Raw genomic sequence first — 26,585 nt, forward strand, 5'->3', positions numbered from 1 at the left:
AACAGTAGCAAGACTCGGTGAACGACATTTTATACAGATACTGCCACAGTCCAAGAAAAAAGCCCCAGTCACTTGTTTTTATGTCATGCATAGTGTTCCGTGTTTCTGATTTATTCTGAATTTTACCAAAAAATTACAGGATTTTTTTGGAAGTCGGTTTTTACTGATTTATACCAGATTTTATTATTCAATATTATCCTGGTACTATTTTCTAGGAAATAAACAATAATTTGATTAAAATGCTGTTTTACTTTGACTCTGGACATTGTAATAAGCAGCCCTACACTGTACCTTAGGATACAGCAGATGTTTAGATGTCAGAGGATCAAATAACATTCAACTGTGGTTCTCTGTCACTTCACAAACACATTATCACCGGGTTATGTTGGCCAATCAAAGTCTGATTGTGAACCATGGACTGCAGCTTTCGAAGAGGAAAGGTCAAAGTGGCCCAGTCTCAGTTTAGGGCCTGTAAACGCTTGAAACTATGTAAAGGTGCACATATTTGTTATTTGTGAATTCTGGATACTCAGGGCAATTCAAAACCACTTTTAACAGTGGAACAAAAGCTGTCAGATTCACAGGTCCAAATATAAGGAAAAACAAGCGACTTTTGCTATATACAGTGGCATTACCTCAAATTGCAGAAGGATTATGGGTAACACACCATTGACATGCAAGGTCATGTTACCCATTTATAAAATCCTTTTTTGTGCAGTTAAAAAAAAAAAAGTATAGTTATGCCAGGGTACCTCATTCATTGGTGACGTATTGGGCACATGAAATTAGGGTGGGTGCTATGGAACGTAGACTGCATATTTCAAAGTGGAAAAACCAAAGTGGCCTGGTGTCTGTCTAGAACATGTAAACCCCCCAGAACCAATGACAAGATGTACACATAGGCACAGGCACATCCAGCAGCTTAAAAGTTTCTACATTCTACACCAAACATTAGCATTTTAGGGACTAAATGTGATAGAGGTATAAAACATTTTATGAAAAAGTAGTATTTTGTTTACAATAGCAGCTGTATTTTGTGGTCACATGTAAACCACAAAAAGTAAACCACAAAAACTTGGCACCAACAGAAACTTCAGAGTCCGGCAAAAAAGAAAAAAAACACAACAATATACAGTGCCTATAGAAAGTCTACACCCCCTTTCAAAATTTTCACCTTTTGTTGCCTTATAGCCTGGAATTAAAATGCATTAAAATAGTTTTTTTTATTAATTTATCTACACATCCTACCCCACAACTTCCAAGTGAAAAAAATATTCTAGAAATTTGCACAAAATTAATTAAAAATAAAAACTGAAATAGCTTGGTTGGATAAGTGTCCACCCCCCTTGCAATAGCAATCCTAAATTAGCTCAGGTGAAACCAATCGCCTTCAAAATCACACACCAAGTTAAGTGGTCTCCACCGGTGTTAAATTGAAGTGATTCACATGATTTCATGATAAATTCAGCAGTTCCTGTAGGTTTCCTCTGCTGGGTAGTGCATTTCAAAGCAAAGACTCAACCATGAGCACCAAGGAGCTTTCAAAAGAACTCCGGGGCAAAGTTATTATTATTATTATTATTATTATTATTTATTTCTTAGCAGACGCCCTTATCCAGGGCGACTTACAATCGTAAGCAAATACATTAAGTGTTAGCAAAGTTGTTGAAAGGCACAGATCAGGGGATGGGTATAAAAAAATATCAAAGGCCTTGAATATCCCTTGGAGCACGGTCAAGACGATTATTAAGAAGGGGAAGGTGTATGACCACTAAGACCCTGCCTAGATCAGGCCGTCCCTCCAAATTGGATAACCGAGCAAGAAGGAGACTGATCAGAGAGCCTACCAAGAGGCCAATGGCAACTTTGCAAGAGCTACAATTATTTTCTGTTTTATATTTGTAATTAATTTAGAACAATCTGTAGATTTTATTTTTCACTTTGACATTATGGACTTTTTTTGTGTTGATCAGTGGCAAAAACTCCTAATTAAATCAATTTTGATTCCATGTTGTAACACAATAAAATGTGGGAAAGTCCAAGGGGGGTGAATACTTTTGAGAGCCACTGTAGGTGTGCAAAGTTGTAGAGACCTATCCCAACAGACTCACAGCTGTAATTGCTGCCAAAGGTGCTTCCACCAAGTATTAACTCAGGGGGGTGGAGACTTATCCAAATGATGATCTTTGAGTTTTGTATTTTTAATTTATCTTTTTTTTCTCAATAAAAACTTTTTTCCCCTTAACAGTGTGGAATATGATGTGTAGATAAGTGGAAAAAAATCCTCATTTAAATGCATGAAACACTGAGGCACTGACACAACGAAATGTGAAAAAAGTTCAAGGGGGTGTATACTTTCTATAGGCACTGTATATAGTTATTTATTTTTTGTATATAGTTATTTTATCGGGACGGTCCCGATTGTATCAGGGCGTCTGGTCACCCTAAAATGTAGGGGGGCCAAATCATATATTGGCCCCCCCAGTTTGAAAAGTGAGGGGGCTGTGGCCCCCCATTGCCCTCCTGGTGGCGGCGCACATGGTTCTCTTCACCGAAGTGTTCTCTTAGGAGCTGTTCCTATACGCGGAGACTACTGTACATAAATAGTAATAAGCAAATCAAATGTAATAAGCAAATCAAATGTATTTAGGTGTTATACAGTGGTAGCAATGGCTAGCTATAGAAATGGCAAAGAATGGGGTGTTATTCTCCATGGTAAAATGGAGGTCAATATGATATGCAGTTGAGCTAACCTGTCCTGCATCTTTTGCACGCTAGTGGGCATTCTCTTACTAAAAACGGGTTTGTTGCTGAAATACAATGTTTCACCAGCAGGTGTCACACACCGAAGATCGGATTACTATAGACGGCCATCTTCTAAAATTAAATACTACACACTATAATTTGATCAAACAGAAAATTAAACTAAAGCCAACAAATTAATTGTATTTTCATTTAATATTAAAGTGGTACCGTACAAATATCCTTCTCATTGATGCGCCACTGCTGTCTATAGACTCGCTATTGCACTGTGTGATGGAAATGTGTGCTAGTATCGGGATCCTTTTTCTCTCAAGTATCATGATATCACAACCTAACAAAAGTGACACCTGGTGTTGTAGTACTGTGTCTTACTGTTGCAGGAAGGCATGTAAACATGCCTTCTCTGAAAGCGCACGCTTTCAGAAAATGATGATAATTTTGGATGACTCCTTAATTATCCTGCACAAGCAACATGGAGGAGCCGTCATTCAAGTGCGATGTTCATGTCTACGCTGGTAACTGACAGTGAAGTTAGCGAAAATAGTTTAATCTTGTTAGAGAAAAGGGAGAACTAAGGATAGAATATTATTTAAAAACTACCTCCTCAGCGATGACTGTGAGTGTAGCTGATGCTACATTGACGATGACTGGTGGCCATTCAGGTTTGTCTTTGGTGCTCAGTGCCGTCTCCAAAGCGCTATTCACAATATTCATTCCTGGAATATACAGACAATTGTTAAACGGTTATCCTTTACATATGTATTATGGTGCTCATCTTTGGGAGTGTGATAGACTATTGACAGGGTTAGAACTATAAGCTTCTACATTTGCTTAAATAACAAATATATAAAGTACTACTCACCACATGTTTAGGTCAGAAGATTTGCATAATTATTATTCATTATATAGTAGTGAACAACAGTGTATGCTTTGAAAAAGAGAAGTTACTGCTATAGTAGCAGTGGCACATTCTCATCATACTCAATGAAGTAGACAGCTCTATCTTTTCAAATCTATGGAAACTATGGACACCTCAAATTGATACAAATAGTTTCCATATGAAAACAAATAGGTAACTGCCGAACAACTTAAGAAATCATTCTTCTTCCTTTAAGATTGCCTAATTTAAGTGATAACCGATTAACCAGAAATCATTAACCATTGATTGATTAACCATTTTTTTGAGCTGTAACAGGGCAAGGTGCCTTGTACATTGATTTGTTTATTTTATTTTAGAACAGGGTTTCCCCCTCCGCCCGGGTTATTTTGTATTTGTTTGTTTGTTTATGTATTGTTTTATTTAGTGACGGCGAAGTGCTGTATGTTTTTGTTTTAAGAAACCTTGTGGTAATGTGTGGCTGTCGGCTAGTGCGTTGTTAATCTAGCCGGCAGTCACACATAATTAATAAACTCATGCATATTGTGGCCGAGGGGTAATAGGATAATTACCAGCTAGTTAAACCCCTCGGCCACGGTATATAATCCTGCAGCTCTCTGCGCTCGTGGTGGGAGTGTATGAGAGAGGGCGAGAGGAGCATAGAGCGTAGAGCATAGAGCATAGAGCGTAGAGCGTAGAGCGTAGAGCGTAGAGCATAGAGCATAGAGCGTAGAGCGTAGAGCGTAGAGCGTAGAGCGTAGAGCGTAGAGCGTAGAGCGTAGAGCGTAGAGCATAGAGCATAGAGCGTGGAGAGAAACAAAACAAAACGAAACAAAACGAAAATTAAAAGATTCCAGGAACAGTGACAGCAACTGCCCAGCCTGACCTGGGATCGTATTATTTTGTGTTCGTGACTTGTTTTTGTTTAAAATATTTATTTTCGCTCTGTGAGCGCAGTGTGTTTTTTTGTTTAAACCTTTTATTTATTTTTGTTATTTGTAAATAAAACGGCGGCCAGCCGCGTCTTTCTTTTCAAACTGCAGTGCCTGGTGTCAGTTTGTTTAGTTCCTGCTTCTGCTTGACGTCAGATGACTCATCCAGCCTGTCACATGAGCATTAAAAAAAAATAAAAAATTTAAAATGAGCTAAACTGTACAAATGGCCCTACATACTGTATGAATCGAAACACATCAAAAGATAAGAAATTGCAGTGTTTCCATGCTGTTTAGAAACTCCAAAAACGTGATGTAGCGCACACATATCACACTATAGGAAGTGCATGGCCAAAACATGGTATGATATCCTGTTTGTGACGTAACCTTGCGCAACTTTCTTCTTATACTAAAGGGCGTACCAAGCAATTCATTATTAACAACAGATTTGCTGGATGTAGCCTTGGTAAGCTTATTTGACCAAATAGAAAAAAATTAGCATGCGGTAGGAAAACTTGTATATATATTATACATGTACGCAGCGGTCCAGATAAGCTGCGTAACTGCTGTTTTTACGCAGTAAAAAATCTGAAATACGCACTAATTAAATTTAATGTGTAAAAATATGCATAGCAATTTTGCTGCACAGTTTTGTCTGCCTCCCCCGCATCCCCTAAAACTTCCACTAACAACTAAATCTCCCAGAATACAGTGTCTTCAGTTACCAACCAAAACATTATCCAATCTCTGGATAGCCCTGTTGTCTTTGCAGGCAATCACAGTAAGAATAAGAAAAATTTGAAGCTACACAGGTTGAAACACCCCAGTCAAGCTACAAATCCAACTGGAACCATCGTCAGAGGCAACTGCTAAAAAAAAACTGCTAAAAAAAAAGGTGCCTATAATGTTACTGTTTATAACTTATTAATGCATTTCCTTATTTGATTTATCTGTATGGCTTTATATTGAAGTTTTAACATGTTCACTGAGTTTAAAAATGTAATGTTAAAATATAAGTTCCGTTTCTTATGAGAGGTGAAAGTGACAAAAAGTAAACAACAAACAAAACTAAACAAATAACAAAAAAACCTGCACCTATTTAACAAAAACCTCATTGAATAGACAAAAAAAGAATCAAATAAATAAAACAGCATCGTTTAACAAAAACCTCATCGAATAGACAAAAAAATGAATCAAATAAATAAAACAGCATTGAATGACAAAAACCTCATTGAATAGACAAAAACAGCATTGAATGCAAAAACCAATAGGGTGCGCAGTTACTTGGTCGAGTGGTTTTGTTGAAGTGCTTTTTGTTGAAGCGCGATTTAGTCTAGTTGAATTGTGTGCAAGCACAAAGTGTCAATCATTCTCCCCAGCCTCGCCCATTTCAATCGAGGAAATTGGTGTTAGCTCTTGCTGTCTGCCAACATGTTCAGCCAATCACAGCTAACTTTAGTTGGAACCCAAAACTGACTCTCTACAGACTGGGTGCGTTCACAACACTTTTTTGCCGGCTAGATTGCAGACGTGAGTCTGCGTGTAACGTCACGGTCTGTGCAGACGGCGCGTGAACAGCTTTGGTAGATGAACAACAGTTCTGAGCAGAACCAAAATGGAGGTGGTGTTGAGAGAAATTCTAATCACAGAAGAAGTGGATGCAATCCACCAGCTTCATAATTTACAGCATGATCAGAAAAAGTTTAGCAGAAACAGTCCCTGCTATAAGAGATAATATAAACGTATGTTTTGTGACGTGACACAAATTAATGAGTATTATAGCGGGCAGGATTCCCCCCTCCCACCCGCCCTCTCACAAAGGGGTTGTTAGACAGTACTGTATTTTGATCTGGGACAAAAATAGTTCAAATACTTGCACATACAGACGTGCTCAAATTTGTTGGTACCCCTCCACAAAAAACGAAGAATGCACAATTTTCTCTGAAATAACTTGAAACTGACAAAAGTAATTGGCATCCAACATTGTTTATTCCATATTTAATAGAAATCAGACTTTGCTTTTGATTTTTTAATCAACATAATATTGTAAATAAGAAAACAAATGAAAATGGCATGGACAAAAATGATGGGACCGCTAACCTAATATTTTGTTGCACAACCTTTAGAGGCAATCACTGCAATCAAACGTTTTCTGTAGCTCTCAATGAGACTTCTGCACCTGTTAACAGGTAGTTTGGCCCACTCTTCCTGAGCAAACTGCTCCAGCTGTCTCAGGTTTGATGGGTGCCTTCTCCAGACTGCAAGTTACAGCTCTTTCCCTGTTACCTGTTATTAAAGCTGATTTATTCTCATTACTTCAATTTAGGTTATTCCCTGTCCCTGATCCTGAGCCTTTCATCAATAACCAATTACACCTGCTGAAAATAACAGAGCGGTTTAGGTTCATTTCAACCGTTTAGCATTATTTTATTTTTTTACATGTTTAAACCTTTAGAATAAATATCTGAATATTTGAAAAGTATAATAACTGTGTGGAAAAAAAGAGTCAAATCATTTTAATTTGTATTACAAATCATTCATAAGATAATTAATGACATGACTCGAAGGCGATTCACACCCCCTGACTAGGTGTCAGTAGCACATGGAGTGAGGATTGTATCTGGTTGCCTACACACTTCTTTGTCAGCCAACCTCTTGAAAAGCTGTGCGGCTGTGCAGACTTTTAAGCCTGTGGATGCGTGACCTGGTGACGTCTTTTCCGGCTGAGTTCACGCAGGAGATGAATTTGGACAGGTTTTCAGCAGAATCTGCGTAGACTTAGCAAAGTCTGCATATCGTGAATGCACCCACTGATTGAGGGTTTGGGGCTTTACGGAAGGTAGGTGTATGAGTTTTTGGGCCAAACACAATTATAATAAATCTGTATAATATATTATTAGAAATAGCCAAAGTAAGACTGTAAACAAAAATGCAAAATATATTGTAGCGGGTGTATCCTTAACACTAGAACCTCCGGATACATATTTAAACTGCTTCGTCATGAAAATGAAAAACAAATCAGATACAACTTATACCTAACATTTTCATAGCAGAAACACTGTATTTACAGTGAAAATTAAACAGTTTTTCTTATTTTTCAAAAACATAACTAGTCTCTATAGTTTTTATTTTTGCAAATCTGGCACTCAAATGCCGTCAGGATATTAAAGTCATATATTTAGGAAAAGTCAAGAATGAACATGCACACATAAAGCCCAAAACCCTCAATCAGTCTGTTGAGAGTCAGTTTTGGGTTCCAACTAAAGTTAGCTGTGATTGGCTGAACGTGTTGGCAGACAGCAAGAGCTACCACCAATTTCCTCGATTGAAATGGGCGAGGCTGGGGAGAATGATTGACACTTTGTGCTTGCACACAATTCAACTAGACTAAATCGCGCTTCAACAAAAAGCACTTAAACAAAAAGCACCAACAAAACTAAACACCACTCGACTAAGTAACTGCGCACCCTATTGGTTTTTGCATTCAATGCTGTTTTTGTCTATTCAATGAGGTTTTTGTCATTCAATGCTGTTTTATTTATTTGATTCATTTTTTTGTCTATTCGATGAGGTTTTTGTTAAACGATGCTGTTTTATTTATTTGATTCTTTTTTTGTCTATTCGATGAGGTTTTTGTTAAATAGATGCAGGTTTTTTTGTTATTTGATTAGTTTTCTTTGTTATTTAATTTGTCACTTTCACCTCTCATAGTTTCTGTGCTTATCTTCATATATATGTTCTGTTTCTGTGCTTATCTTTAAAGTCATATTGGCTGTTATCTCTAATTTTATTTTAATACTAAGTTTTTGTACATTAGTTCAAAGTAACATAGTAATTAAAATGGAAGGCTCTTTAAGGCCTACCCCATTACCTATTAAAGATTGTCTGGCTGTCTGCGAAGAGACCTATGTGGCTTCAAAAAGGTAGTGTGTAAAACCTGTTTGCTTGTGTATGTTTAAAATTGTTTTGAATTCAAAATCCTAAATCCTAAAATACCTTTTAGGATTTTGATTCAAACATTCAAAATCCTAAAAGGTATAGACAATGTCGACCCAGGGGACTTTTTTGACCTGAAAAAAGAAACAAGGACCAGGGGTCACAAATGGAGATTAGATAAAGGGGCATTCAGAACAGAAAATAGGAGGCACTTTTTTACACAGAGAATTGTGAGGGTATGGAACCAACTCCCTAGTAATGTTGTTGAAGCTGACACTTCAAGAGCTGTTTGATGAGATTCTGGGATCAATAAGCTACTAACAACCAAACGAGCAAGATGGGCTTAATGGCCTCCTCTCGTTTGTAAGCTTTCTTATGTTCTTATGTTCTCGCCTACAGATCTCCCGATTCAGACATCTGGTTCCCTCAGCTCACCATCTCTCATATCTTTTCCCCTCCTCTCTCTATCCCTGCCATTCACCTTCTTTATTCTTTAATCTTAAAGATTTGTTGTGGTTAATGGGAGGAAGCAAGGATGATTAAACTGTGAGTAAAGTGTCGCTTATTCTAAAACTGTGTGTGTATCTCCGCCAGACGGCTAAATACCGATCTGGGAGCTGCCGCTTTACGCCAGCGATACACCCAGACTGCACTGCAACTGAAAACACACCAACACCACCTGCACTGAGAGCACGCACTGTCCGGGTATTTGTACTGGGGTATTTGTCGAGCAGTGCTGTGTTAGTACAATACCATCATATTGAGACCAGAAAGATTGATAAACAGGCATTGGTAGGGACTACAGCTTACTGATGACGGAGGAAATGCAACAAGTTAGACGGTTTTGAATTCTCAAAATGTTTGTTTTATTTGAAAACTACAGATAATTCCTGTCAGGGGTTGGAATTCACTGCACCGAAATAATAACCCTACGTTTTAGTCTTGGCACTTTAACTGCATATTATCTCCAATCACAGCTCACATGCTTGCTCAGTCGCACCCACAGTTTCTCATTCAAGTTCAGCACTGGACTGTCTCCAGACCCCAGGCTCATGCACCCCCTTAAATAACCTCCCATCACTTCCGGCCACTGTCCGGCTCATCAACCAGTCACATCCATGCTCTGCATCCCCCGAAAACAGTCAACAAGTCCTGCAACAAAGCAATTGTCTGGGTCATTACAATATATTTAATTTGAATGTAAAAATATATGAAAGCATGACTATCTTTATGTCAATATAGATAAAGAAATAAATAAATGTCTATATTGATTTATGTATTCATTTATTTCAATATTTATATATGTATGTATGTATGTATTTATTTATTTAATTAATGTTTTACTTTTACCAAATATGTAGGCTATCCTTCATCATTAGCTAATTCTCAGAAATTAACATTCCTTTTTGTCCAGTGGGGACCACAAATAGCGTTACTTTCATCAACTGACAGGAAAACCAACATTTGTCAGAGACCAGGATCAGAATCTCAGAATGATGAGATGACTCAAAAAAAAATCTCAAATGTAAAAAATAACAAAGTCCCGAGAATTCTCAGCTGGCTGACTTCGTCTTTCAAAATACTGCTTGTTTTCTCAACTAATCGTGTATCACCGACAGTTAACACAACACTATTGCAAACTGAAGGTTATATTTTCATGAAATCCCATGCATGATAGACCTTTTTTTATATTTATATTATATAAAAAAAAAAAAAAAAAGTTCCATTTGAAAACATTTTTTGCATTCCAATTTAAATCCATTTGTTGCGTGTGATGCATGCGACTAGTCCATTTTAAAATGTCAATACATTGTTTAAAATAAATGTGTTCCCTAGCATATTTCCTTGTTGACAAAACAAGTTCATTGTCATTAAACCTTGTATGTCCTGTAATATACATATGCATGGATAAAATAAATGCTTGTTTAATTTGATTTATTTTTGTTCTGTGTTTTGTTGGAAACCTTTTTTTTTTTTTTATCTTTTGTTTGGCCCTTGTGCCTTTTTTATTTTGTGTTTTTTGTCCATTAAAGTATTTTTTGTTTCACTGCATTTTATGACACTGAGTCTTCCCTCTGTGGCTCTCCAAACCAAACCACTAGACAAAGGATTTCACCTGCCTTTTATGGTCTGTGGCTGGAGCCCAATTAACCAATAATTAACAATTAATTGTTGAAGTGGCATATGTTTTTATAATTGTCTGGTTATAAATTGAATTGTGGTTTGTCACACTTGAGAATTATTGTATTTCTTGTTCTTATTGTATGACTTATATTGTAACACTTGAATGTATTTGTATTTGCTTGCGATTGTAAGTCGCCCTGGATAAGGGCGTCTGCTAAGAAATAAATAATAATAATAATAAAAATATGTAATATTAGACACAAGAAGTATTTCTTACCTATAAGTCCCTTACCTACAGGTTTAGTAACTGGGACATTGCCCAGATATCGGACCTGGAACTGCTGAACCATGTCATTCTTTGGAACAGGGAATTCTACAACATTAAATGGGTAAAAGAGGGATTAAATGGAACAATTATAAAACAATCACAAAAAAACAAATGACAAAAAAATGTCTGACAATTTAGATAAACTCTGTTGAAGGTAAAGGGTATAATTGAAACTAAAGCATTTTGGGAAGTGAAAGTTTTTGTGAACCAAAACAAGCCTCCTGGGAGCATAATCTAAGGTGAATTTTGTGTATAATCAAATGGTTTGTAAACATGAAGTAAAATGATATATAGGTATGTAAAAGATATGTATCACTGTAACAGAACTTCATTGCCAACTATTGCAAACATTTCAAAGTGTGTTGTCTGTATCAGAGGTAATGGCACTTGACTAAGAATCAAAGAATACACTGTGTACCAAACATTAAAATAATAAAACAGAAACTTAAAGTCACACGATCTCAATTTGGCGGCCATATTAGTCAGAGGTCAATATTGTGGTCAAAATATGAATTTCCAAGGTCAAACAGTTAACACTAGAACCGCCATGTGGGTCAGTTTGACCCATTTTGCATTTAAAATGTTAATTACTCTTCCGTTATAAATCGTATGTGTGTGAGCATTTTCTACTTTTCCAAAATATATGAATTAAATATCCTGACGGTGTTTGATAGCCAGAATTGCAGAAATGATAAAAGTTATAAACAGTTCTACCTACAGCCGCCATGTGGGTCAATGTGACCCATGCATGACAATACATGTCTTTTTTAATATAACGTAAGATATTCTATTTTTTTGTAAATGCAACAAACAAGACACACACCCCTCCTCCTGGTACAAGTGTTTTTTTATTTTTATTTCAAGCCTTTGTTTGTAGACTGACTACAAGACAGAGATTGCTATGATTGTGGATTTGTCAAATGCCAACTCGGTGAAAGCCAAGTTGCTTATTTTTCAATGTACCTGTGAGACAACAGTCCTTTGTTTTGTTCCACAAATGCAACTGGGAATATATCAGAAGGAAATATTTAATCTTGAAAGTAGTCATTTTGATTGGAATACGGCAAGCTGCACTCAGATGCATACAGCAAACTGAAATGACAGGTAGGATAACAACTTATGTGCCTAATATGAAATGTATGATATATTATTTTTTTATATTACTTTAAAAAAAAAAAAAAACATTTCGGTTTTACAGGTTTGTATGTACCAGTTTACATGTGTTTACACAACAGTGCTCAATGGAACTGCATCTGTGTTTACAACACAGCTCCTGGATGCAGGCACAGTCAGCTGGCAGACGCATATGCTCCTCCATAGAGTATACCGGAAGTAGTGTTATTTTCTTTTTATGTAGTATTAGAAACAATGATTTCGGTTTTATACTTTTGTGTGTACATATACCCTTTTACACCTGTAAACGGGTATATGTACTGTACATACCTGTTCATTTTGAAATGTATATTTTATTATATTTTTTCACTGTTGGTAGTCGTACTCTATATGCGCTAATTTTAACTACAGTGTTTCTGCGATGCAAATGTTAGATATGATGTTCATGAATAAAACTTTTCAGTTTCGATAGTATGTCTTTCATTTTCATAATGAAGTAGTTTAAAAATGTATGGGTCAAAGTAACCCAATGGCAGTTCTAGGTAGTTCGAAAATCCAGCGGTTCTAGTGTTAATAGGAATGCTCAATTGCTAGCTTCTTTTTTTCATTACACACACATTGAGACTTCATATAGTAGAAAAAAAGGACTGCTGCAAGATAAACTACATTTAGAGTAAAGTAAAATCCTCCTGGTAAGAACCATTGGCATAAGGCACTTAATTTTGATGAAAGCAATGTTTCCAAGGGAGCAGTCCAAAGATCTCTGGTTATGCTCTATATATTGTTTATTGCTGTATCCCGTATTTCTTGTACTGACCAGAGACTTGGAAATATAACAACCACCATGGGGAATTTGATTAGTGACCTTGACTTTGACCTATCCAATAGAGCTGTCTGGAAAGTATCAAGCAGGTTTTCCTAAATACAATGATTGCACATCCTCACTTTTGCCCTCCCTAATCTCTGCCCCTCTCTCTTTCAGTCTCTACTGCATGGTACCTTGGAAGGGTATTTCAACAAGCTTGGAGGGGTCGATGTCGAGACTTTGACAGGACTTTGAACTCTTTCTCTCTGCCATGATCTGAAATTAGTAAAAAGAGATAGGTAACTGTTCAGTATAGGGTTACCCAGAAATTATGGTTTCTCATTTCCACATATATTTATAGGTTTAATAAAAGCCCAGAAACAGAAAAGGGAACTGAGATGCAAGTGTGTTGAGTCACAAAGTTTTGAATGTTTTGGAAAAAGAAAATGACAAAATGGAGGAAAGTAAGCTAGGTTTGAGAAAAGGGAGAGGATAGTTTAGAGTCCATCGTTTTAGTTTCTATGGGACGCCATTGGAGCACACCAACAAAATGTCTGAACCAATTTGAATTCAAATAGGGAATGTACAGAAGGCAAAATAAATGCTCAGTTTTTTTTATATAATAGCCCAAATTTGTATCCATAATGGCTAGAGCTCATTACCTGAGGAAAAGTATTCTTTTTTTTAATCAAACATGTTTGTATTTCTACCAGTCTGAGTCAACACTTACCAATTTTGTGGCTAGATTCTAACTCTACCTTACTGGGGAGGTTACACAGCAGAATTTGGCATATGTAACTATTTTTATATATCTTTTTACAAGAAGGAGGCACTTTTTTACACAGATAATTGTGAGGGTCTGGAACCAACTCCCCAGTAATGTTGTTGAAGCTGCTTGATGAGATACTGGGATCAATAAGATACTAACAACCAAACGAGCAAGATGGGCTGAATGGCCTCCTCTCGTTTGTAAACTTTCTTATGTTCTTAACTCGGGTCTTGTTGCTTAAGTACAAGTGAGACAATGTGTTCTTACCTTGGAGCAGATCTCATTCAGGCTTGTGGCAATGTTCTTTGCTGGAGTGTCACATCGGAATATGTGGCATTTCAACCCGCGGGTCAGATTATCCCTTGCCACATATGCAAAGTCCCTTGGGAGGATGGAGGGAAGAGAGGGAGAAACAAAATAAGCAAGTGTGAAAAGTGATGTTTGGGGACCACAGTTTTAAATTCAAAATTAGAGCTACCAAAAACATGGAAAGTCACATTGACATAAGTCCACAGTATACAGTGCCTATAGAAAGTCTACACCCCCTTTCAAAATTTTCACCTTTTGTTGCCTTATAGCCTGGAATTAAAATGCTAAAATAGGTTTTTTTTTCAATTATCTACACAGACTACCCCACAACTTCCAAGTGAAAAAAAATATTGCAGAAATTTGTAGAAAATTAATTAAAAATAAAAACTGAAATAGCTTGATTGGTCAAGTGTCCACCCCCCTTGTAATAGCAATCCTAAATTAGCTCAGGTATAACCAATCACCTTCAAAATCACACACCAAGTTAAGTGGCCTCCACCTGTGTTAAAGTGTAGTGATTCACATGATTTCTGGATACATTCAGCTGTTCCTGTAGGTTCCCTCTGCTGGGTAGTGCATTTCAAAGCAAAGACTCAACCATGAGCACCAAGGCGCTTTCAAAAGAACTCTGGGACAAAGTTGTTGAAAGGCACAGATCAGGGTATGGGTATAATAAAAAATATCAAAGGCCTTGAATAACCCTTGGAGCACGGTCAAGACAATTATTAAGAAGTGGAAGGTGTATGGCACCACCAAGACCCTGCCTAGATCAGGCCGTCCCTCCAAACTGGATGACTGAGCAAGAAGGAGACTGATTAGAGAGGCTACTAAGAGGTCAATGGCAACTTTGCAAGAGCTACAGGCTTTTATGGCAAAGACTGGTCAAAGTGTGCATGTGACAACAATATCCCAAACACTCCACAAATCTGGCTTGTATTTTACTCAAGAAAGACCACCTTGAATCCCGTTTGAAGTATGCTAAAAAACACTCAGGAGATTCTGTAGCCATGTGGCAAAAACTTTTGTGGTCTGACGAAACTAAAATGGAACTTTTTGGCCTAAATGCAAAGTGTTATGTTTGGCGCAAACCCAACACAGCGCATCACCGAAAGAAAAACATCCCTACTGTGAAGCATGGTGGTGGCAGCATCATGTTATGGGGATGTTTCTCATCGGCAGGGACTGGGGCACTTGTCAGGATAGAAGGGAAAATGAATGGAGCAAAGTACAGAGAAGTCCTTGAGGAAAACCTGCTGCCCTTTACAAGAAAGCTGAAACTGGGACGGAAGTTCACCTTTCAGCATGACAACGACCCAAAGCACACAGCCAAAGCTACACTGGAGTGGCTAAGGAACAAAAAGGTAAATATCCTTGAGTGGCCCAGTCACAGCCCCGACCTAAATCCAAATCCAATCAAAAATTTGTGGCACGACTTGAAGATTGCTGTCCATCAACGCTCCCCAAGGAACTTGACAGAGCTTGAACAGTTTTGTAAAGAGGAATGGTCATGGGGTGGAGCTGTATATTAGAGACAACCAGGAGTTCATTTGTAAACATAAAAGGTACCAGATCTTATAATGACGAAAAGGGATAGCATTTTTGTTTCTAGACCTCATCTTCTAAACCAAGGTCAGAAGATGAGGTCTAGAAACAAAAATGCTATCCCTTTTCGTCATTATAAGATCTGGTACCTTTTATGTTTACAAATGAACTCCTGGTTGTCTCTAATATAGCTTCCATACTGTATATGCTTCAAGTTCTCAACTGCTTGTGGATCGGGTTTCGTGTCCTATTGTTGGTGTCGGTAGCTACATGCCACCCTTTGCCTGGCCATGTTTTGACAATCTTCAGGTTTGAACGTGTGGCAGGCTGACTGATCTGGTGAACAGGAGTGACGACACTTATTGTTGAGTGCTTTTGAAAAAACTAGTAATTCTTATTCATCGATGTTGCATCCTAAAATATTTAAATTAAAAGTACACTTTCCGTCGATTAAATTCATGGAACAGAAAAGCATTTATTGTACTTTATCTATTTTTTGCAAAATTATATACACAGCAAGTGCGTTTACAGTTAAAAAAAGAGAGAGATGTCTCTTTTCACTGCTGGAAAGGGCGTTAATAGGAATAAAATATCACATGATTTCAGAATTGGTAAGAGTGCTGCTGTGACAGATACAAAAAAAGAAAGTCTGCATCGAGATAAAAAAAAAGTTTGCATCGGACTGGTGCCGACATTCTTTGGAAGTAAACAATAAAACGCTCCAGCGCACACTTCTGTGTTCTACTTTTCAGTTTTTGTCTTAATTTATTTGTTTTATTTAAATCCGCAATGCACTTGTAAATTACCTGACAATAATGAAAATCTGTAGAGCACCAATAGGCCTACTGAGTATCTTTATAAAAAATGGGTTTATATTTAAACAGAGATCTTTTCAATGATGAAACGGGAGTTACTAGGAATAAAATACCACAAGATTTTGGAACGGAAATGCGCCGCTGTGACAGATAAAAAAAAAAAAGTCTGCATCACAGATAGTATACAGCGAGTACCTTATACATTTATATACTGTATATAAACAAAGTTTGCATTGGATGCCGACAGTTTGTTTGGATCTAAACAACGAAACGCTCCAACACATTAATGTAAGTGCACAATGTAACGTCTGTGTTCAACTTATATTCTATTAATGTCTAGTATTTTTTTTTTAAGTATTACTGTGTAAGGACGGTTCATTTGCAAACTATATAATTTTCAAAAGGGGCCGATCCGGCACAAATTAACCCCTGGAGACGGACATAGGTGAAACCTAAATGATTTAAATAAATGATATACCTTCCAGTGGCAGCTGGTGACTTCTAAAGTCAGAAGCACAACTACAAACCCGTTGTTGCATTAATCTGCCATGCAAAAAAATGAGCCATACTTTGTCCATGTGAGCGAATTATCAGAGTTACTGAAAAGTAAACAGGGCCAGCAAGAAGGTCAGCCAATCCACTCTCTCATACCAACCACTGAAATGACCTGTTCTTGTTAGAATTGTCCATTTATGGTAGTGGACTCCCTTCAGATTTTATACAAAGTTTTTCTGTGTAATCTAGCTGGGCAAACAGTCTTTATCAGCTGATTCTCCATTCTCCCTGCACAAGACATGCCCCAAGGGCTAATAAGACAACATGCTGCTTACTTTTTAAAATGCAGTAAGAATTTTAGACCCGAATCAGGCACGTTTTCTTTCTTTTGACCCGGTACTAATAAAATTAATTCCTGGATGGGACAAACAACATGACAACGAACATGCTGCATATATGGCCTTTATTAAAGAATGCCCTAGAAGATAAATCGAGTTTTGGGACAGTTTTTAGTCGATTTCCACATCTGTTTAACTTCACAAAACGCTGCCTTACATTCCAACCAATTAAGTGTATGCAGAATGTGCAATCCCAATGTATGGACAAGTCTTCACACCACAGAGACACAGAATGTCAGCAGCAGCTGCTGGGGGATGTTGTATGCTTGCCTTTAACAAATGACAGCACTGTTTTACTAAGGTAAGCACGCAACACTATTTTTAGGCTTTTAGTGCTCTGAAATATTATCTACTTAGATTTATTTAATTTAATGCCTGTGAAATCTTCATTTTATTCCATAACCTACCCAGGAAAACAAGACACAGGAAGTAGTTATACTTAAGAACAGTGGTAGAATACGGCAAGGTATGGAGCACTTCAGTGCAAATACAAGCTGATGCAAGTGCTGGAACAATTGGATGCCACATAGTCCAGTATAGTCGAGAGTTGGGAGGCTTACAGATGCTGTCTGAACAGGTGTGTCTTGATGAGGTGCCGGAAGGTGGTCAGGGACTGAGCAGTCCTAATATTTATGGGTAGGTCATTCTACCACTGAGGGGCAAGGGTGGAGAAGGAGCAGGCTCTGGAAGCTGGGGAGCAGAGGGGGGTACAGCTTATCTTCCGGTGGTGGAGTTGCTGAGGGGGCGAGAAGGGGTGTAGGGAGAAATGATAGTCTGGAGATAGGAGGGAGCAGAAAGGTTGAGACAGTAATAGGTGAGTACAAGACTTTTGAATTGGATGCGAGCAGCAATAGGGAGCCAGTGGAGGGAGCGGAGCAGCGGTGTAACATGAGAGAAATAAAGAAAAAAAGACAAGGCGAGCAGCAGAGTTTTGGATGAGCTGGAGCGGACGGATAGCAGAGGGAAGAGGAGTTGCAGTAATCCAAGCAGGACAGCACCAGAGCTTGAACTAGGAACTGCGTGGAGTAGTCAGTTAGGAAGGAGCGAATTCTGCATATGTTGCTGAGGAAGAAGCGTCAGGAGCATGCCAGAGTAGGGATGTGCTCAGAGTAGGAGAGGTCGAGGGTGACACCAAGGTTCTTGGTGGATGAGGAGGGAGAGAGGGTGGTGGATTCGAGAGGAATGGAGATAGAGATGGACCCTTGCCTCCCAGCACATCTCCACTCTGGCATGCACTTGCCGATTCTTCCTGAGCAACATCCGTAGAATCCGACCCTTCCTCACTAACTACGCCACCCAGCTCCTGGTCCAGGCCTTGGTACTCTCCCGCCTAGACAACTGCAACTCCCTCCTGGCTGGCCTCCCTGCGTCTGCCACATGTCCACTCCAGCTCATCCAGAACTCCGCTGCTCGCCTGGGGTTCTCTCTGCCTCGCTTCTCTCACGCAACTCCACTGCTCCGCTCACTCCACTGGCTCCCGATCACCGCTCACATCCAGTTCAAGACTCTTGTACTAGCCTACAGATGCCTTGACCAGACTGCACCCAGCTACCTCCAGACCCTCATCTCTCCCTACACCCCCACTCGACCTCTCTGCTCCTCCTGCACTAGAAGACTGTCTCTACCCCCTTTACGCTCCCCTGCCTCCACAGCCCGCTCCTTCTCCACCCTTGCCCCGCAGTGGTGGAATGACCTTCCTACAGATGTCAGGACTGCCCAGTCCCTGACCACCTTCCGTCGCCTCCTCAAGACTCACCTCTTCAGACAGCACCTACAGTGCCTTGCGAAAGTATTCGGCCCCCTTGAACTTTGCGACCTTTTGCCACATTTCAGGCTTCAAACATAAAGATATGAAACTGTAATTTTTTGTGAAGAATCAACAACAAGTGGGACACAATCATGAAGTGGAACGAAATTTATTGGATATTTCAAACTTTTTTAACAAATAAAAAACTGAAAAATTGGCCGTGCAAAATTATTCAGCCCCCTTAAGTTAATACTTTGTAGCGCCACCTTTTGCTGCGATTACAGCTGTAAGTCGCTTGGGGTATGTCTCTATCAGTTTTGCACATCGAGAGACTGAAATTTTTGCCCATTCCTCCTTGCAAAACAGCTCGAGCTCAGTGAGGTTGGATGGAGAGCATTTGTGAACAGCAGTTTTCAGTTCTTTCCACAGATTCTCGATTGGATTCAGGTCTGGACTTTGACTTGGCCATTCTAACACCTGGATATGTTTATTTGTGACCCATTCCATTGTAGATTTTGCTTTATGTTTTGGATCATTGTCTTGTTGGAAGACAAATCTCCGTCCCAGTCTCAGGTCTTTTGCAGACTCCATCAGGTTTTCTTCCAGAATGGTCCTGTATTTGGCTCCATCCATCTTCCCATCAATTTTAACCATCTTCCCTGTCCCTGCTGAAGAAAAGCAGGCCCAAACCATGATGCTGCCACCACCATGTTTGACAGTGGGGATGGTGTGTTCAGGGTGATGAGCTGTGTTGCTTTTACGCCAAACATAACGTTTTGCATTGTTGCCAAAAAGTTCGATTTTGGTTTCATCTGACCAGAGCACCTTCTTCCACATGTTTGGTGTGTCTCCCAGGTGGCTTGTGGCAAACTGTAAACGACACTTTTTATGGATATCTTTAAGAAATGGCTTTCTTCTTGCCACTCTTCCATAAAGGCCAGATTTGTGCAGTATACGACTGATTGTTGTCCTATGGACAGAGTCTCCCACCTCAGCTGTAGATCTCTGCAGTTCATCCAGAGTGATCATGGGCCTCTTGGCTGCATCTCTGATCAGTCTTCTCCTTGTATGAGCTGAAAGTTTAGAGGGACGGCCAGGTCTTGGTAGATTTGCAGTGGTCTGATACTCCTTCCATTTCAATATTATCGCTTGCACAGTGCTCCTTGGGATGTTTAAAGCTTGGGAAATCTTTTTGTATCCAAATCCGCCTTTAAACTTCTCCACAACAGTATCTCGGACCTGCCTGGTGTGTTCCTTGTTCTTCATGATGCTCTCTGCGCTTTAAACGGACCTCTGAGACTATCACAGTGCAGGTGCATTTATACGGAGACTTGATTACACACAGGTGGATTCTATTTATCATCATTAGTCATTTAGGTCAACATTGGATCATTCAGAGATCCTCACTGAACTTCTGGAGAGAGTTTGCTGCACTGAAAGTAAAGGGGCTGAATAATTTTGCACGCCCAATTTTTCAGTTTTTTATTATTATAAAAAGTTTGAAATATCCAATAAATTTCGTTCCACTTCATGATTGTGTCCCACTTGTTGTTGATTCTTCACAAAAAATTACAGTTTCATATCTTTATGTTTGAAGCCTGAAATGTGGCAAAAGGTCGCAAAGTTCAAGGGGGCCGAATACTTTCGCAAGGCACTGTATAGACCTCCTCTGTTTTTCCCCCTGGACACTTATCACTCTTCCTTAAATGCGCTTTACTTGCTCTTATTTGCCCCTATTTTACTGCATTGAATCCTGTACTTTAGATTACTGTATTCTGTCAAGTGTTATTTAATCTGTAGTATTTTGTATTTAATTATATCCTGATGCAACTATCACTGACACTGTTATCTGCTCCATTATTGGATCGTATTTTGTCATACTTGTACTTGCTAGAACCAAAGTCATTGTATTTATCTTGCTCTTAATTGTATTATTACTTGTACTGTGATTCTTGAAATGTATTTGTTTACGACTGTAAGTCGCCCTGGATAAGGGCGTCTGCTAAGAAATAAATAATGTGAACTAAGCTTAAAAATACAGCAAGTCAAAATGAAAAAGACAGCACGTAATCTGCTATTTTATAACAGAGGCTCCTCCAATTAAAACCCACGTCATCTGCTACTGCTAGGACTGTGGATAGGAGTTTATAATGGAGGCTTGTTTCCTCGGGGGGGGGGAACCTCTCTGGGCTCCTCTCAGCACACAGAATTGCTGTTAATATACAAATGTTGACTAACAGGTCGATTCAATGGTCCTTTCATTTTGTGCTTAGTGTAAGCATTTAAATACCCGACGGTTATTCCGCTCTTACCTGCGAGTACACAAAGCGTTTCAATGCTACACGGTTTGTTAAAGGCTTTTACAATACAGGTCGCGTATGTCCGATCTGTCATCTGTAATCACGCCTCTGTGGTTGTACCACACCCTTTTGTTTTTACTGGTATCATCCCATTGTGTCCTAAAAATATGACATCACACTACTGGAATTATGGCTTCAAAAGTAACAATGCGCATGTGCAAAGGCTCTGAAGTGCCAGTACTTCATAGAAAAGTCTTTTCTCACTAGTCTAATGATTATGTAAATGAAAGTGTTATCACGTATGTTATCAATTGTGTTTCCACAGTATGAATATAGTTGTCACATATTGTAATCACATACATTAATTACAAATACAGTCTAACTTCACTATAACAAACCCCCCTGGGACCTGAAGAAATATTCGTTATATCAGGTTGTTCACTAATAGGGTTTGGCAATTTGCTGTATCAGAAGATGAAGAAATGCACAAATTGAATTGAACATATTTATACAGACAGTATACAGTAGTTCTTTCAAGACAACTTCACATTGATTAGCATTTAAACTGTATATTTAAGAGAACAGTAAAGAAATGAAAAAAACAAAAAAGTGCACTTATATGCTGAATACAGTAATGACATGCCTTTCTCTTGAAAAACATATCTAGCGTAGATTGCTTCATATTTTTTGTGCTTTTCTCAATGCACGCTGTTTCAATCTCGTTACCTCCTCATACCTGTTGCAGTTTGTGTAAAGATGCACCGGTTGCATACGTCACAAATGATTCGCACTACAATAGGTTATCTACGAATCAGTCTTATTTTTTAATTAGCCTACCAAGGTCTTTGTTTTCACTGAGAGAATAACACATTCACAATGGAGAAAATTCAGTATTAGTCACTACCATGATCATTTTATCCGGGTAGATTTTGTAATATGGTTAATTTCCATTGAAAAAAAACAGTTCTTGCTACTCGGATCGTTAAAAAATGGGTGTTCATTACAAGAAGGGTTTGTTTTAGTGAAGTTAGACTATATTAAACAATTACATTTTGTATTATGTTTAATGATATGTAAAAGTAATAATGAACAATCTACCTTAATTGTTACCATCCATTGCAATACATTTGAGGAGGTTTAATATTGTATCATTATGAACACACACATAAGAATATTATTTAGACAGTTTTTAAAACGCTTTCAAACAGGGATAATGCATTAATGTATATTTTTAGGTAAGGACAAGTATTGCTCCTGGTTTCGCCGCATTAGTGATGTGCAGTTCGTGAATGACTCGTTCTTTTTGAACGGCTCATTACGGTGAATCATAGGAAACGGTTTAGAATTCCGTTTGATTCGATTAATTTGATTCACCGTATCAAACACACCACATGACATTATGAGTTCAGTTACCAGCCCAGCAACAGGCCCGGCGTTTAGGTCCAGTGCCCCCCCCCCCCAGTTTCAGATTCTAAATTGATTCAGTACCATCAGCTTCCAGTTCTAGCGGTAGGTGCCCGTTGGAATGTCTCAGCACCAACTGTGAATCAAATTTAAAATCAATCCGTGCAAGTGCCGGCTTTTTCTTTTTGATTTGCTGTATTTAAGCGTAGTTCACTATTGGATAGTAAATACTAAACAAAAACATAATTGGTCCAAATTAATTTTATTATCCATCAAAACCAGCTAATCAATACTTTGCATCGACAAAAGCAGCCAATCCTGTACCTGCAGCTGCCGAGAGCCGATCAGACTGTCAGCTCGACTGGAGCGCAGACACAGCATCTTTCAACAACAAAGCGAGACACGGACAGTACCGTAATATTGCTCCATTCATATACATATTCAGGAGAGAAAGGTTTTGGCTGAAGGTAGAAACATGGTGAGTTAGGAGGCATTTTAGTGTGGTATTTAATGAGAGTTTGTATTGGTAGTTCAGACTCCATCGTACACGGACTGTCCAGTAAAACCCTAAAAAGTTAATAAAACAAACAATTAAATCAATTTACTAATTAAAAATGCATTGTTTTTCTCTTTATAGTCCTTCGGGACTATTTTCTTAGAACGTCTTTACTCAGCGGAAAGGTACCCGACGAATCAGTACAAGTTCAAGGTGAATCTATTCAGTCTTGAACAAAGAAGACTACACGGCGATCTGATTCAAACATTCAAAATCCTAAAAGGTATAGACAATGTCGACCCAGGGGACTTTTTTGACCTGAAAAAAGAAACAACGACCAGGGGTCACAAATGGAGATTAGATAAAGGGGCATTCAGAACAGAAAATAGGAGGCACTTTTTTACACAGAGAATTGTGAGGGTCTGGAACCAACTCCCCAGTAATGTTGTTGAAGCTGACACCCTGGGATCCTTCAAGAAGCTGCTTGATGAGATTCTGGGATCAATAAGCTACTAACAACCAAACAAGCAAAATGGGCTGAATGGCCTCCTCTCGTTTGAAAACTTTCTAATGTGCTTATGTTCTTATTTCCTTGAATCCCTACTGCGTTCAGTTTGAGAATTAATCTTTTATGCGGGACTTTGTCAAAAGCCTTCTGGAAATCTAAATAAACCATGTTGCATCCTCAAAAAAATCAAGCAGGCTAGTTAGACACGATCTCCCTTTCCTAAAACCATGCTGACTGTCTCCCAGGATATTGTTACCATATAGGTAATTTTCCATTTTGGATCTTATTATAGTTTCCATAAGTTTACATGTAATAGATGTCAGGCTTATTGGTCTGTAGTGGTAATTTGTGTTGGCTCCACTCAGTTCTCCAAGGTTCTAAGGCTAAAAAATGTGTTTACTTTGTAACAGCAGTGCCGTATTATTGTTTTAAAGTTCAAACTGTATCCAAAAAGCAGTGCAATGCATTGGAGTAAGGGAACACTTGCACACAATTATGGTAAACTTTCAAACCAATAAATATTCCCTTTAATAAAATGTAAGAATGTAAACTGAGAATGAAAATATGTTGTAAAACTAGTAAATGCCACTGATTCGTCACGTGAACGTAACCTTTCCTTAAACTTTAGCTACCGCAGTGGAAACTATGATATGTATTGTTTTGAGTTGAGTAATTAATTAATGTTTTATTCCATTTAATGAATCCTGAACAACTTCACTTTTCTTAAAGGCAATTACTTACAGTAAATATGAGTATCGGCACACCCCTATTGTTTAATACATAGCAATGTCGAAATCTAGAATAAGATTTGTGATAAGATTTGGGCATACACAATAAATGCTTGATGCAAACTACCCAGTACAAGACAGAATGCGTTGATGAGACATTGGTGCAGAAAGAATGAAAAAACAATGGAATGAAAACAAACAGTGGAATGAACAAGCCATGTGTACTCGACTGATGTGTCAGCTTGTTTAAGCACGGTCACAGTCCTACATCCAGATGGCGAAATGGAGGACAGACTCTAGGTATGTAACCATTACCTGAAAGGTATCTTTTAAAGCCATTAAAATATAATAGCTATCGTCAATGTTCCTTTAATGTGTACACACAAGCAACTGTAGAACAAATGCACCACAAATTATGGCATGTACAGGATGTAATGGCATATGTTAACCTGAAGGTTGTGATCACATTGTACTACCTCTCTCTGATTGCAGATTGCAGCAGCAAGAGTTGGAAAGAAGAAAAACATAGAAAGTCAGTTTCAATTTTAATACCATCATTTATATGAGGGTATGACAAAGAACCCACATTAGCATGGAGATGCAGCAGAATGGGCCATTCATTAATAATTTATCAAGATGAATTACTACATATTAGCAATTAGGGGAAAAAAACCTCCAGGGATCAATTGCAGCATACCAGTGGTTTAGCCCACTTCAAAACAGACTAGAAAATCTCCAATAGCTAAACAAAACTAGTTACATTAGCATTAAATACAGCAAGCGTACACAGCATTGTCTTTTTTACATGTACATAAAAAATTATAAGATTTGAAGATCTTAGATTTTCAAAATACAATGTTATTTCAGCTGGGAATTTTTTATTTGTTTCTATCTGTATTCCGTTTTTTTTTAATGTTTTAATTATAATTCCTATTTTAGTTTAGTTTCAGTTTAAATATCAGTTTCAGTTTTATAGATTTCCCTTTGCCAGTCATCTGTGTTTCTGTTGCTTTTTTCTATGACTTCTGAAAACCACAATGAATTGTCTTCCTCCAGCACTTTTGTCCGTGTGGAGAGCAAACTCATTGCAGAACAGATGACTATTTTTTTACTTGTGTAACTCAACAAGTTCTGATACACAAAACACGCTGAAGTAATCCCAAGTGAACTTGCGCCATGTGGCCTGTCGTAGTACGGACAAACCATATATTATTATGTTCACCCAATGAGAAATGGCAATATTAAAATGTGAAGTAGGAGAGTGCTTTGATGTGTGTTTGTGTCTAGCATATAGTACATATTGTTTTGTTGAACCTTTTATTTTGGCCCTTGTGCCTGTTTATTTGTTCCTGTTCATTTGTTGTTTTGTTTATTAAATGTGCACTCTAGTGCTTAAACTGGAGCTTCCTTGTCTCTGGGTGTCTTTCTTGCCAACTAACATCTGGGCCCACAGCACTATCCTGTCACAATGTGAGCCACAGAGAGAAAAAAGATTATTATCACATTTTTAACCAGTGTCACAGAAAATTGGTAGACCATGAAAAAAGTAGATATCGGCTTTGCTGCGCACGTGTGAATATCTGAAATTAAAGGGAGGGTTCATGGCAGCGTCAGTTGGCATTTTCTATCTGTGAATTTGTATCCCTGTATATCACTGTTTTAAATTGGTTACCATAAAATTGTAAAATATAGCAAACTGTTTTAAAACTTAAATGTTGTCTGAATCTTTATTAAAATCTACATTTTACGAGAATAAATATTTTGATAAGGTACTACAGAGATAAGTGTGCCATTTTTATTGGCTTATGTATTTAATTTTGCTATAGAAGACCCAACAAGCCAGTCCCCCCCCCCCTTTTTTGTGTAGTTGCTTTGTCGAACACAGCAGGGTAGTGATAAACTTTCAATTCAGCAGTGGTAGCGCAGTGGTTTCTTAAGTGCTGAGGAGTTATCATTTACTTCTTGTCCTCTTCGTTCTGTTTGTTTACCTCATCACCAATATGTTGTATTAGGAGCACAGAAGGAAAACACGTACACGCCAAGAACTGAACTGTTTTATTGACTCTGCCCACTACGTCCGCGCACCTGCATGCATGCACACACGTGTACAGATGACTTTAACCCTTTGGTTACAACAATTATACAGATCATGGCTGCTGAAAAGCCATAAGAGGTGAGAGTGCTGCTGCTGCTGAA

General features: G+C 38.3%; 1 protein-coding gene across 10 annotated transcripts in view; it reads right to left on the minus strand.

The window, feature by feature from the left end:
* The window catches only part of apbb1 (amyloid beta (A4) precursor protein-binding, family B, member 1 (Fe65)), a 154,106-nt gene that overhangs the window by 24,255 nt on the left and 103,266 nt on the right, over positions 1-26,585 (minus strand). For 7 of the 10 annotated variants that reach the window (XM_059029754.1, XM_059029752.1, XM_059029758.1 and 4 more), the window contains 4 exons: positions 13,915-14,029; positions 13,073-13,154; positions 10,910-11,005; positions 3,364-3,479 (listed from right to left, as the gene is read on the minus strand). In XM_059029754.1, coding sequence (XP_058885737.1) covers positions 3,364-3,479; positions 10,910-11,005; positions 13,073-13,154; positions 13,915-14,029 — 409 coding nt within the window. The remainder of the gene's footprint in view (positions 1-3,363; positions 3,480-10,909; positions 11,006-13,072; positions 13,155-13,914; positions 14,030-26,585) is intronic. The other 3 variants (XM_059029759.1, XM_059029757.1, XM_034009025.3) reach the window with 2 other exon arrangements.

The sequence above is a fragment of the Acipenser ruthenus genome, chromosome 9, assembly GCF_902713425.1.
Source record: "Acipenser ruthenus chromosome 9, fAciRut3.2 maternal haplotype, whole genome shotgun sequence".
Lineage (NCBI taxonomy): Eukaryota > Metazoa > Chordata > Actinopteri > Acipenseriformes > Acipenseridae > Acipenser > Acipenser ruthenus.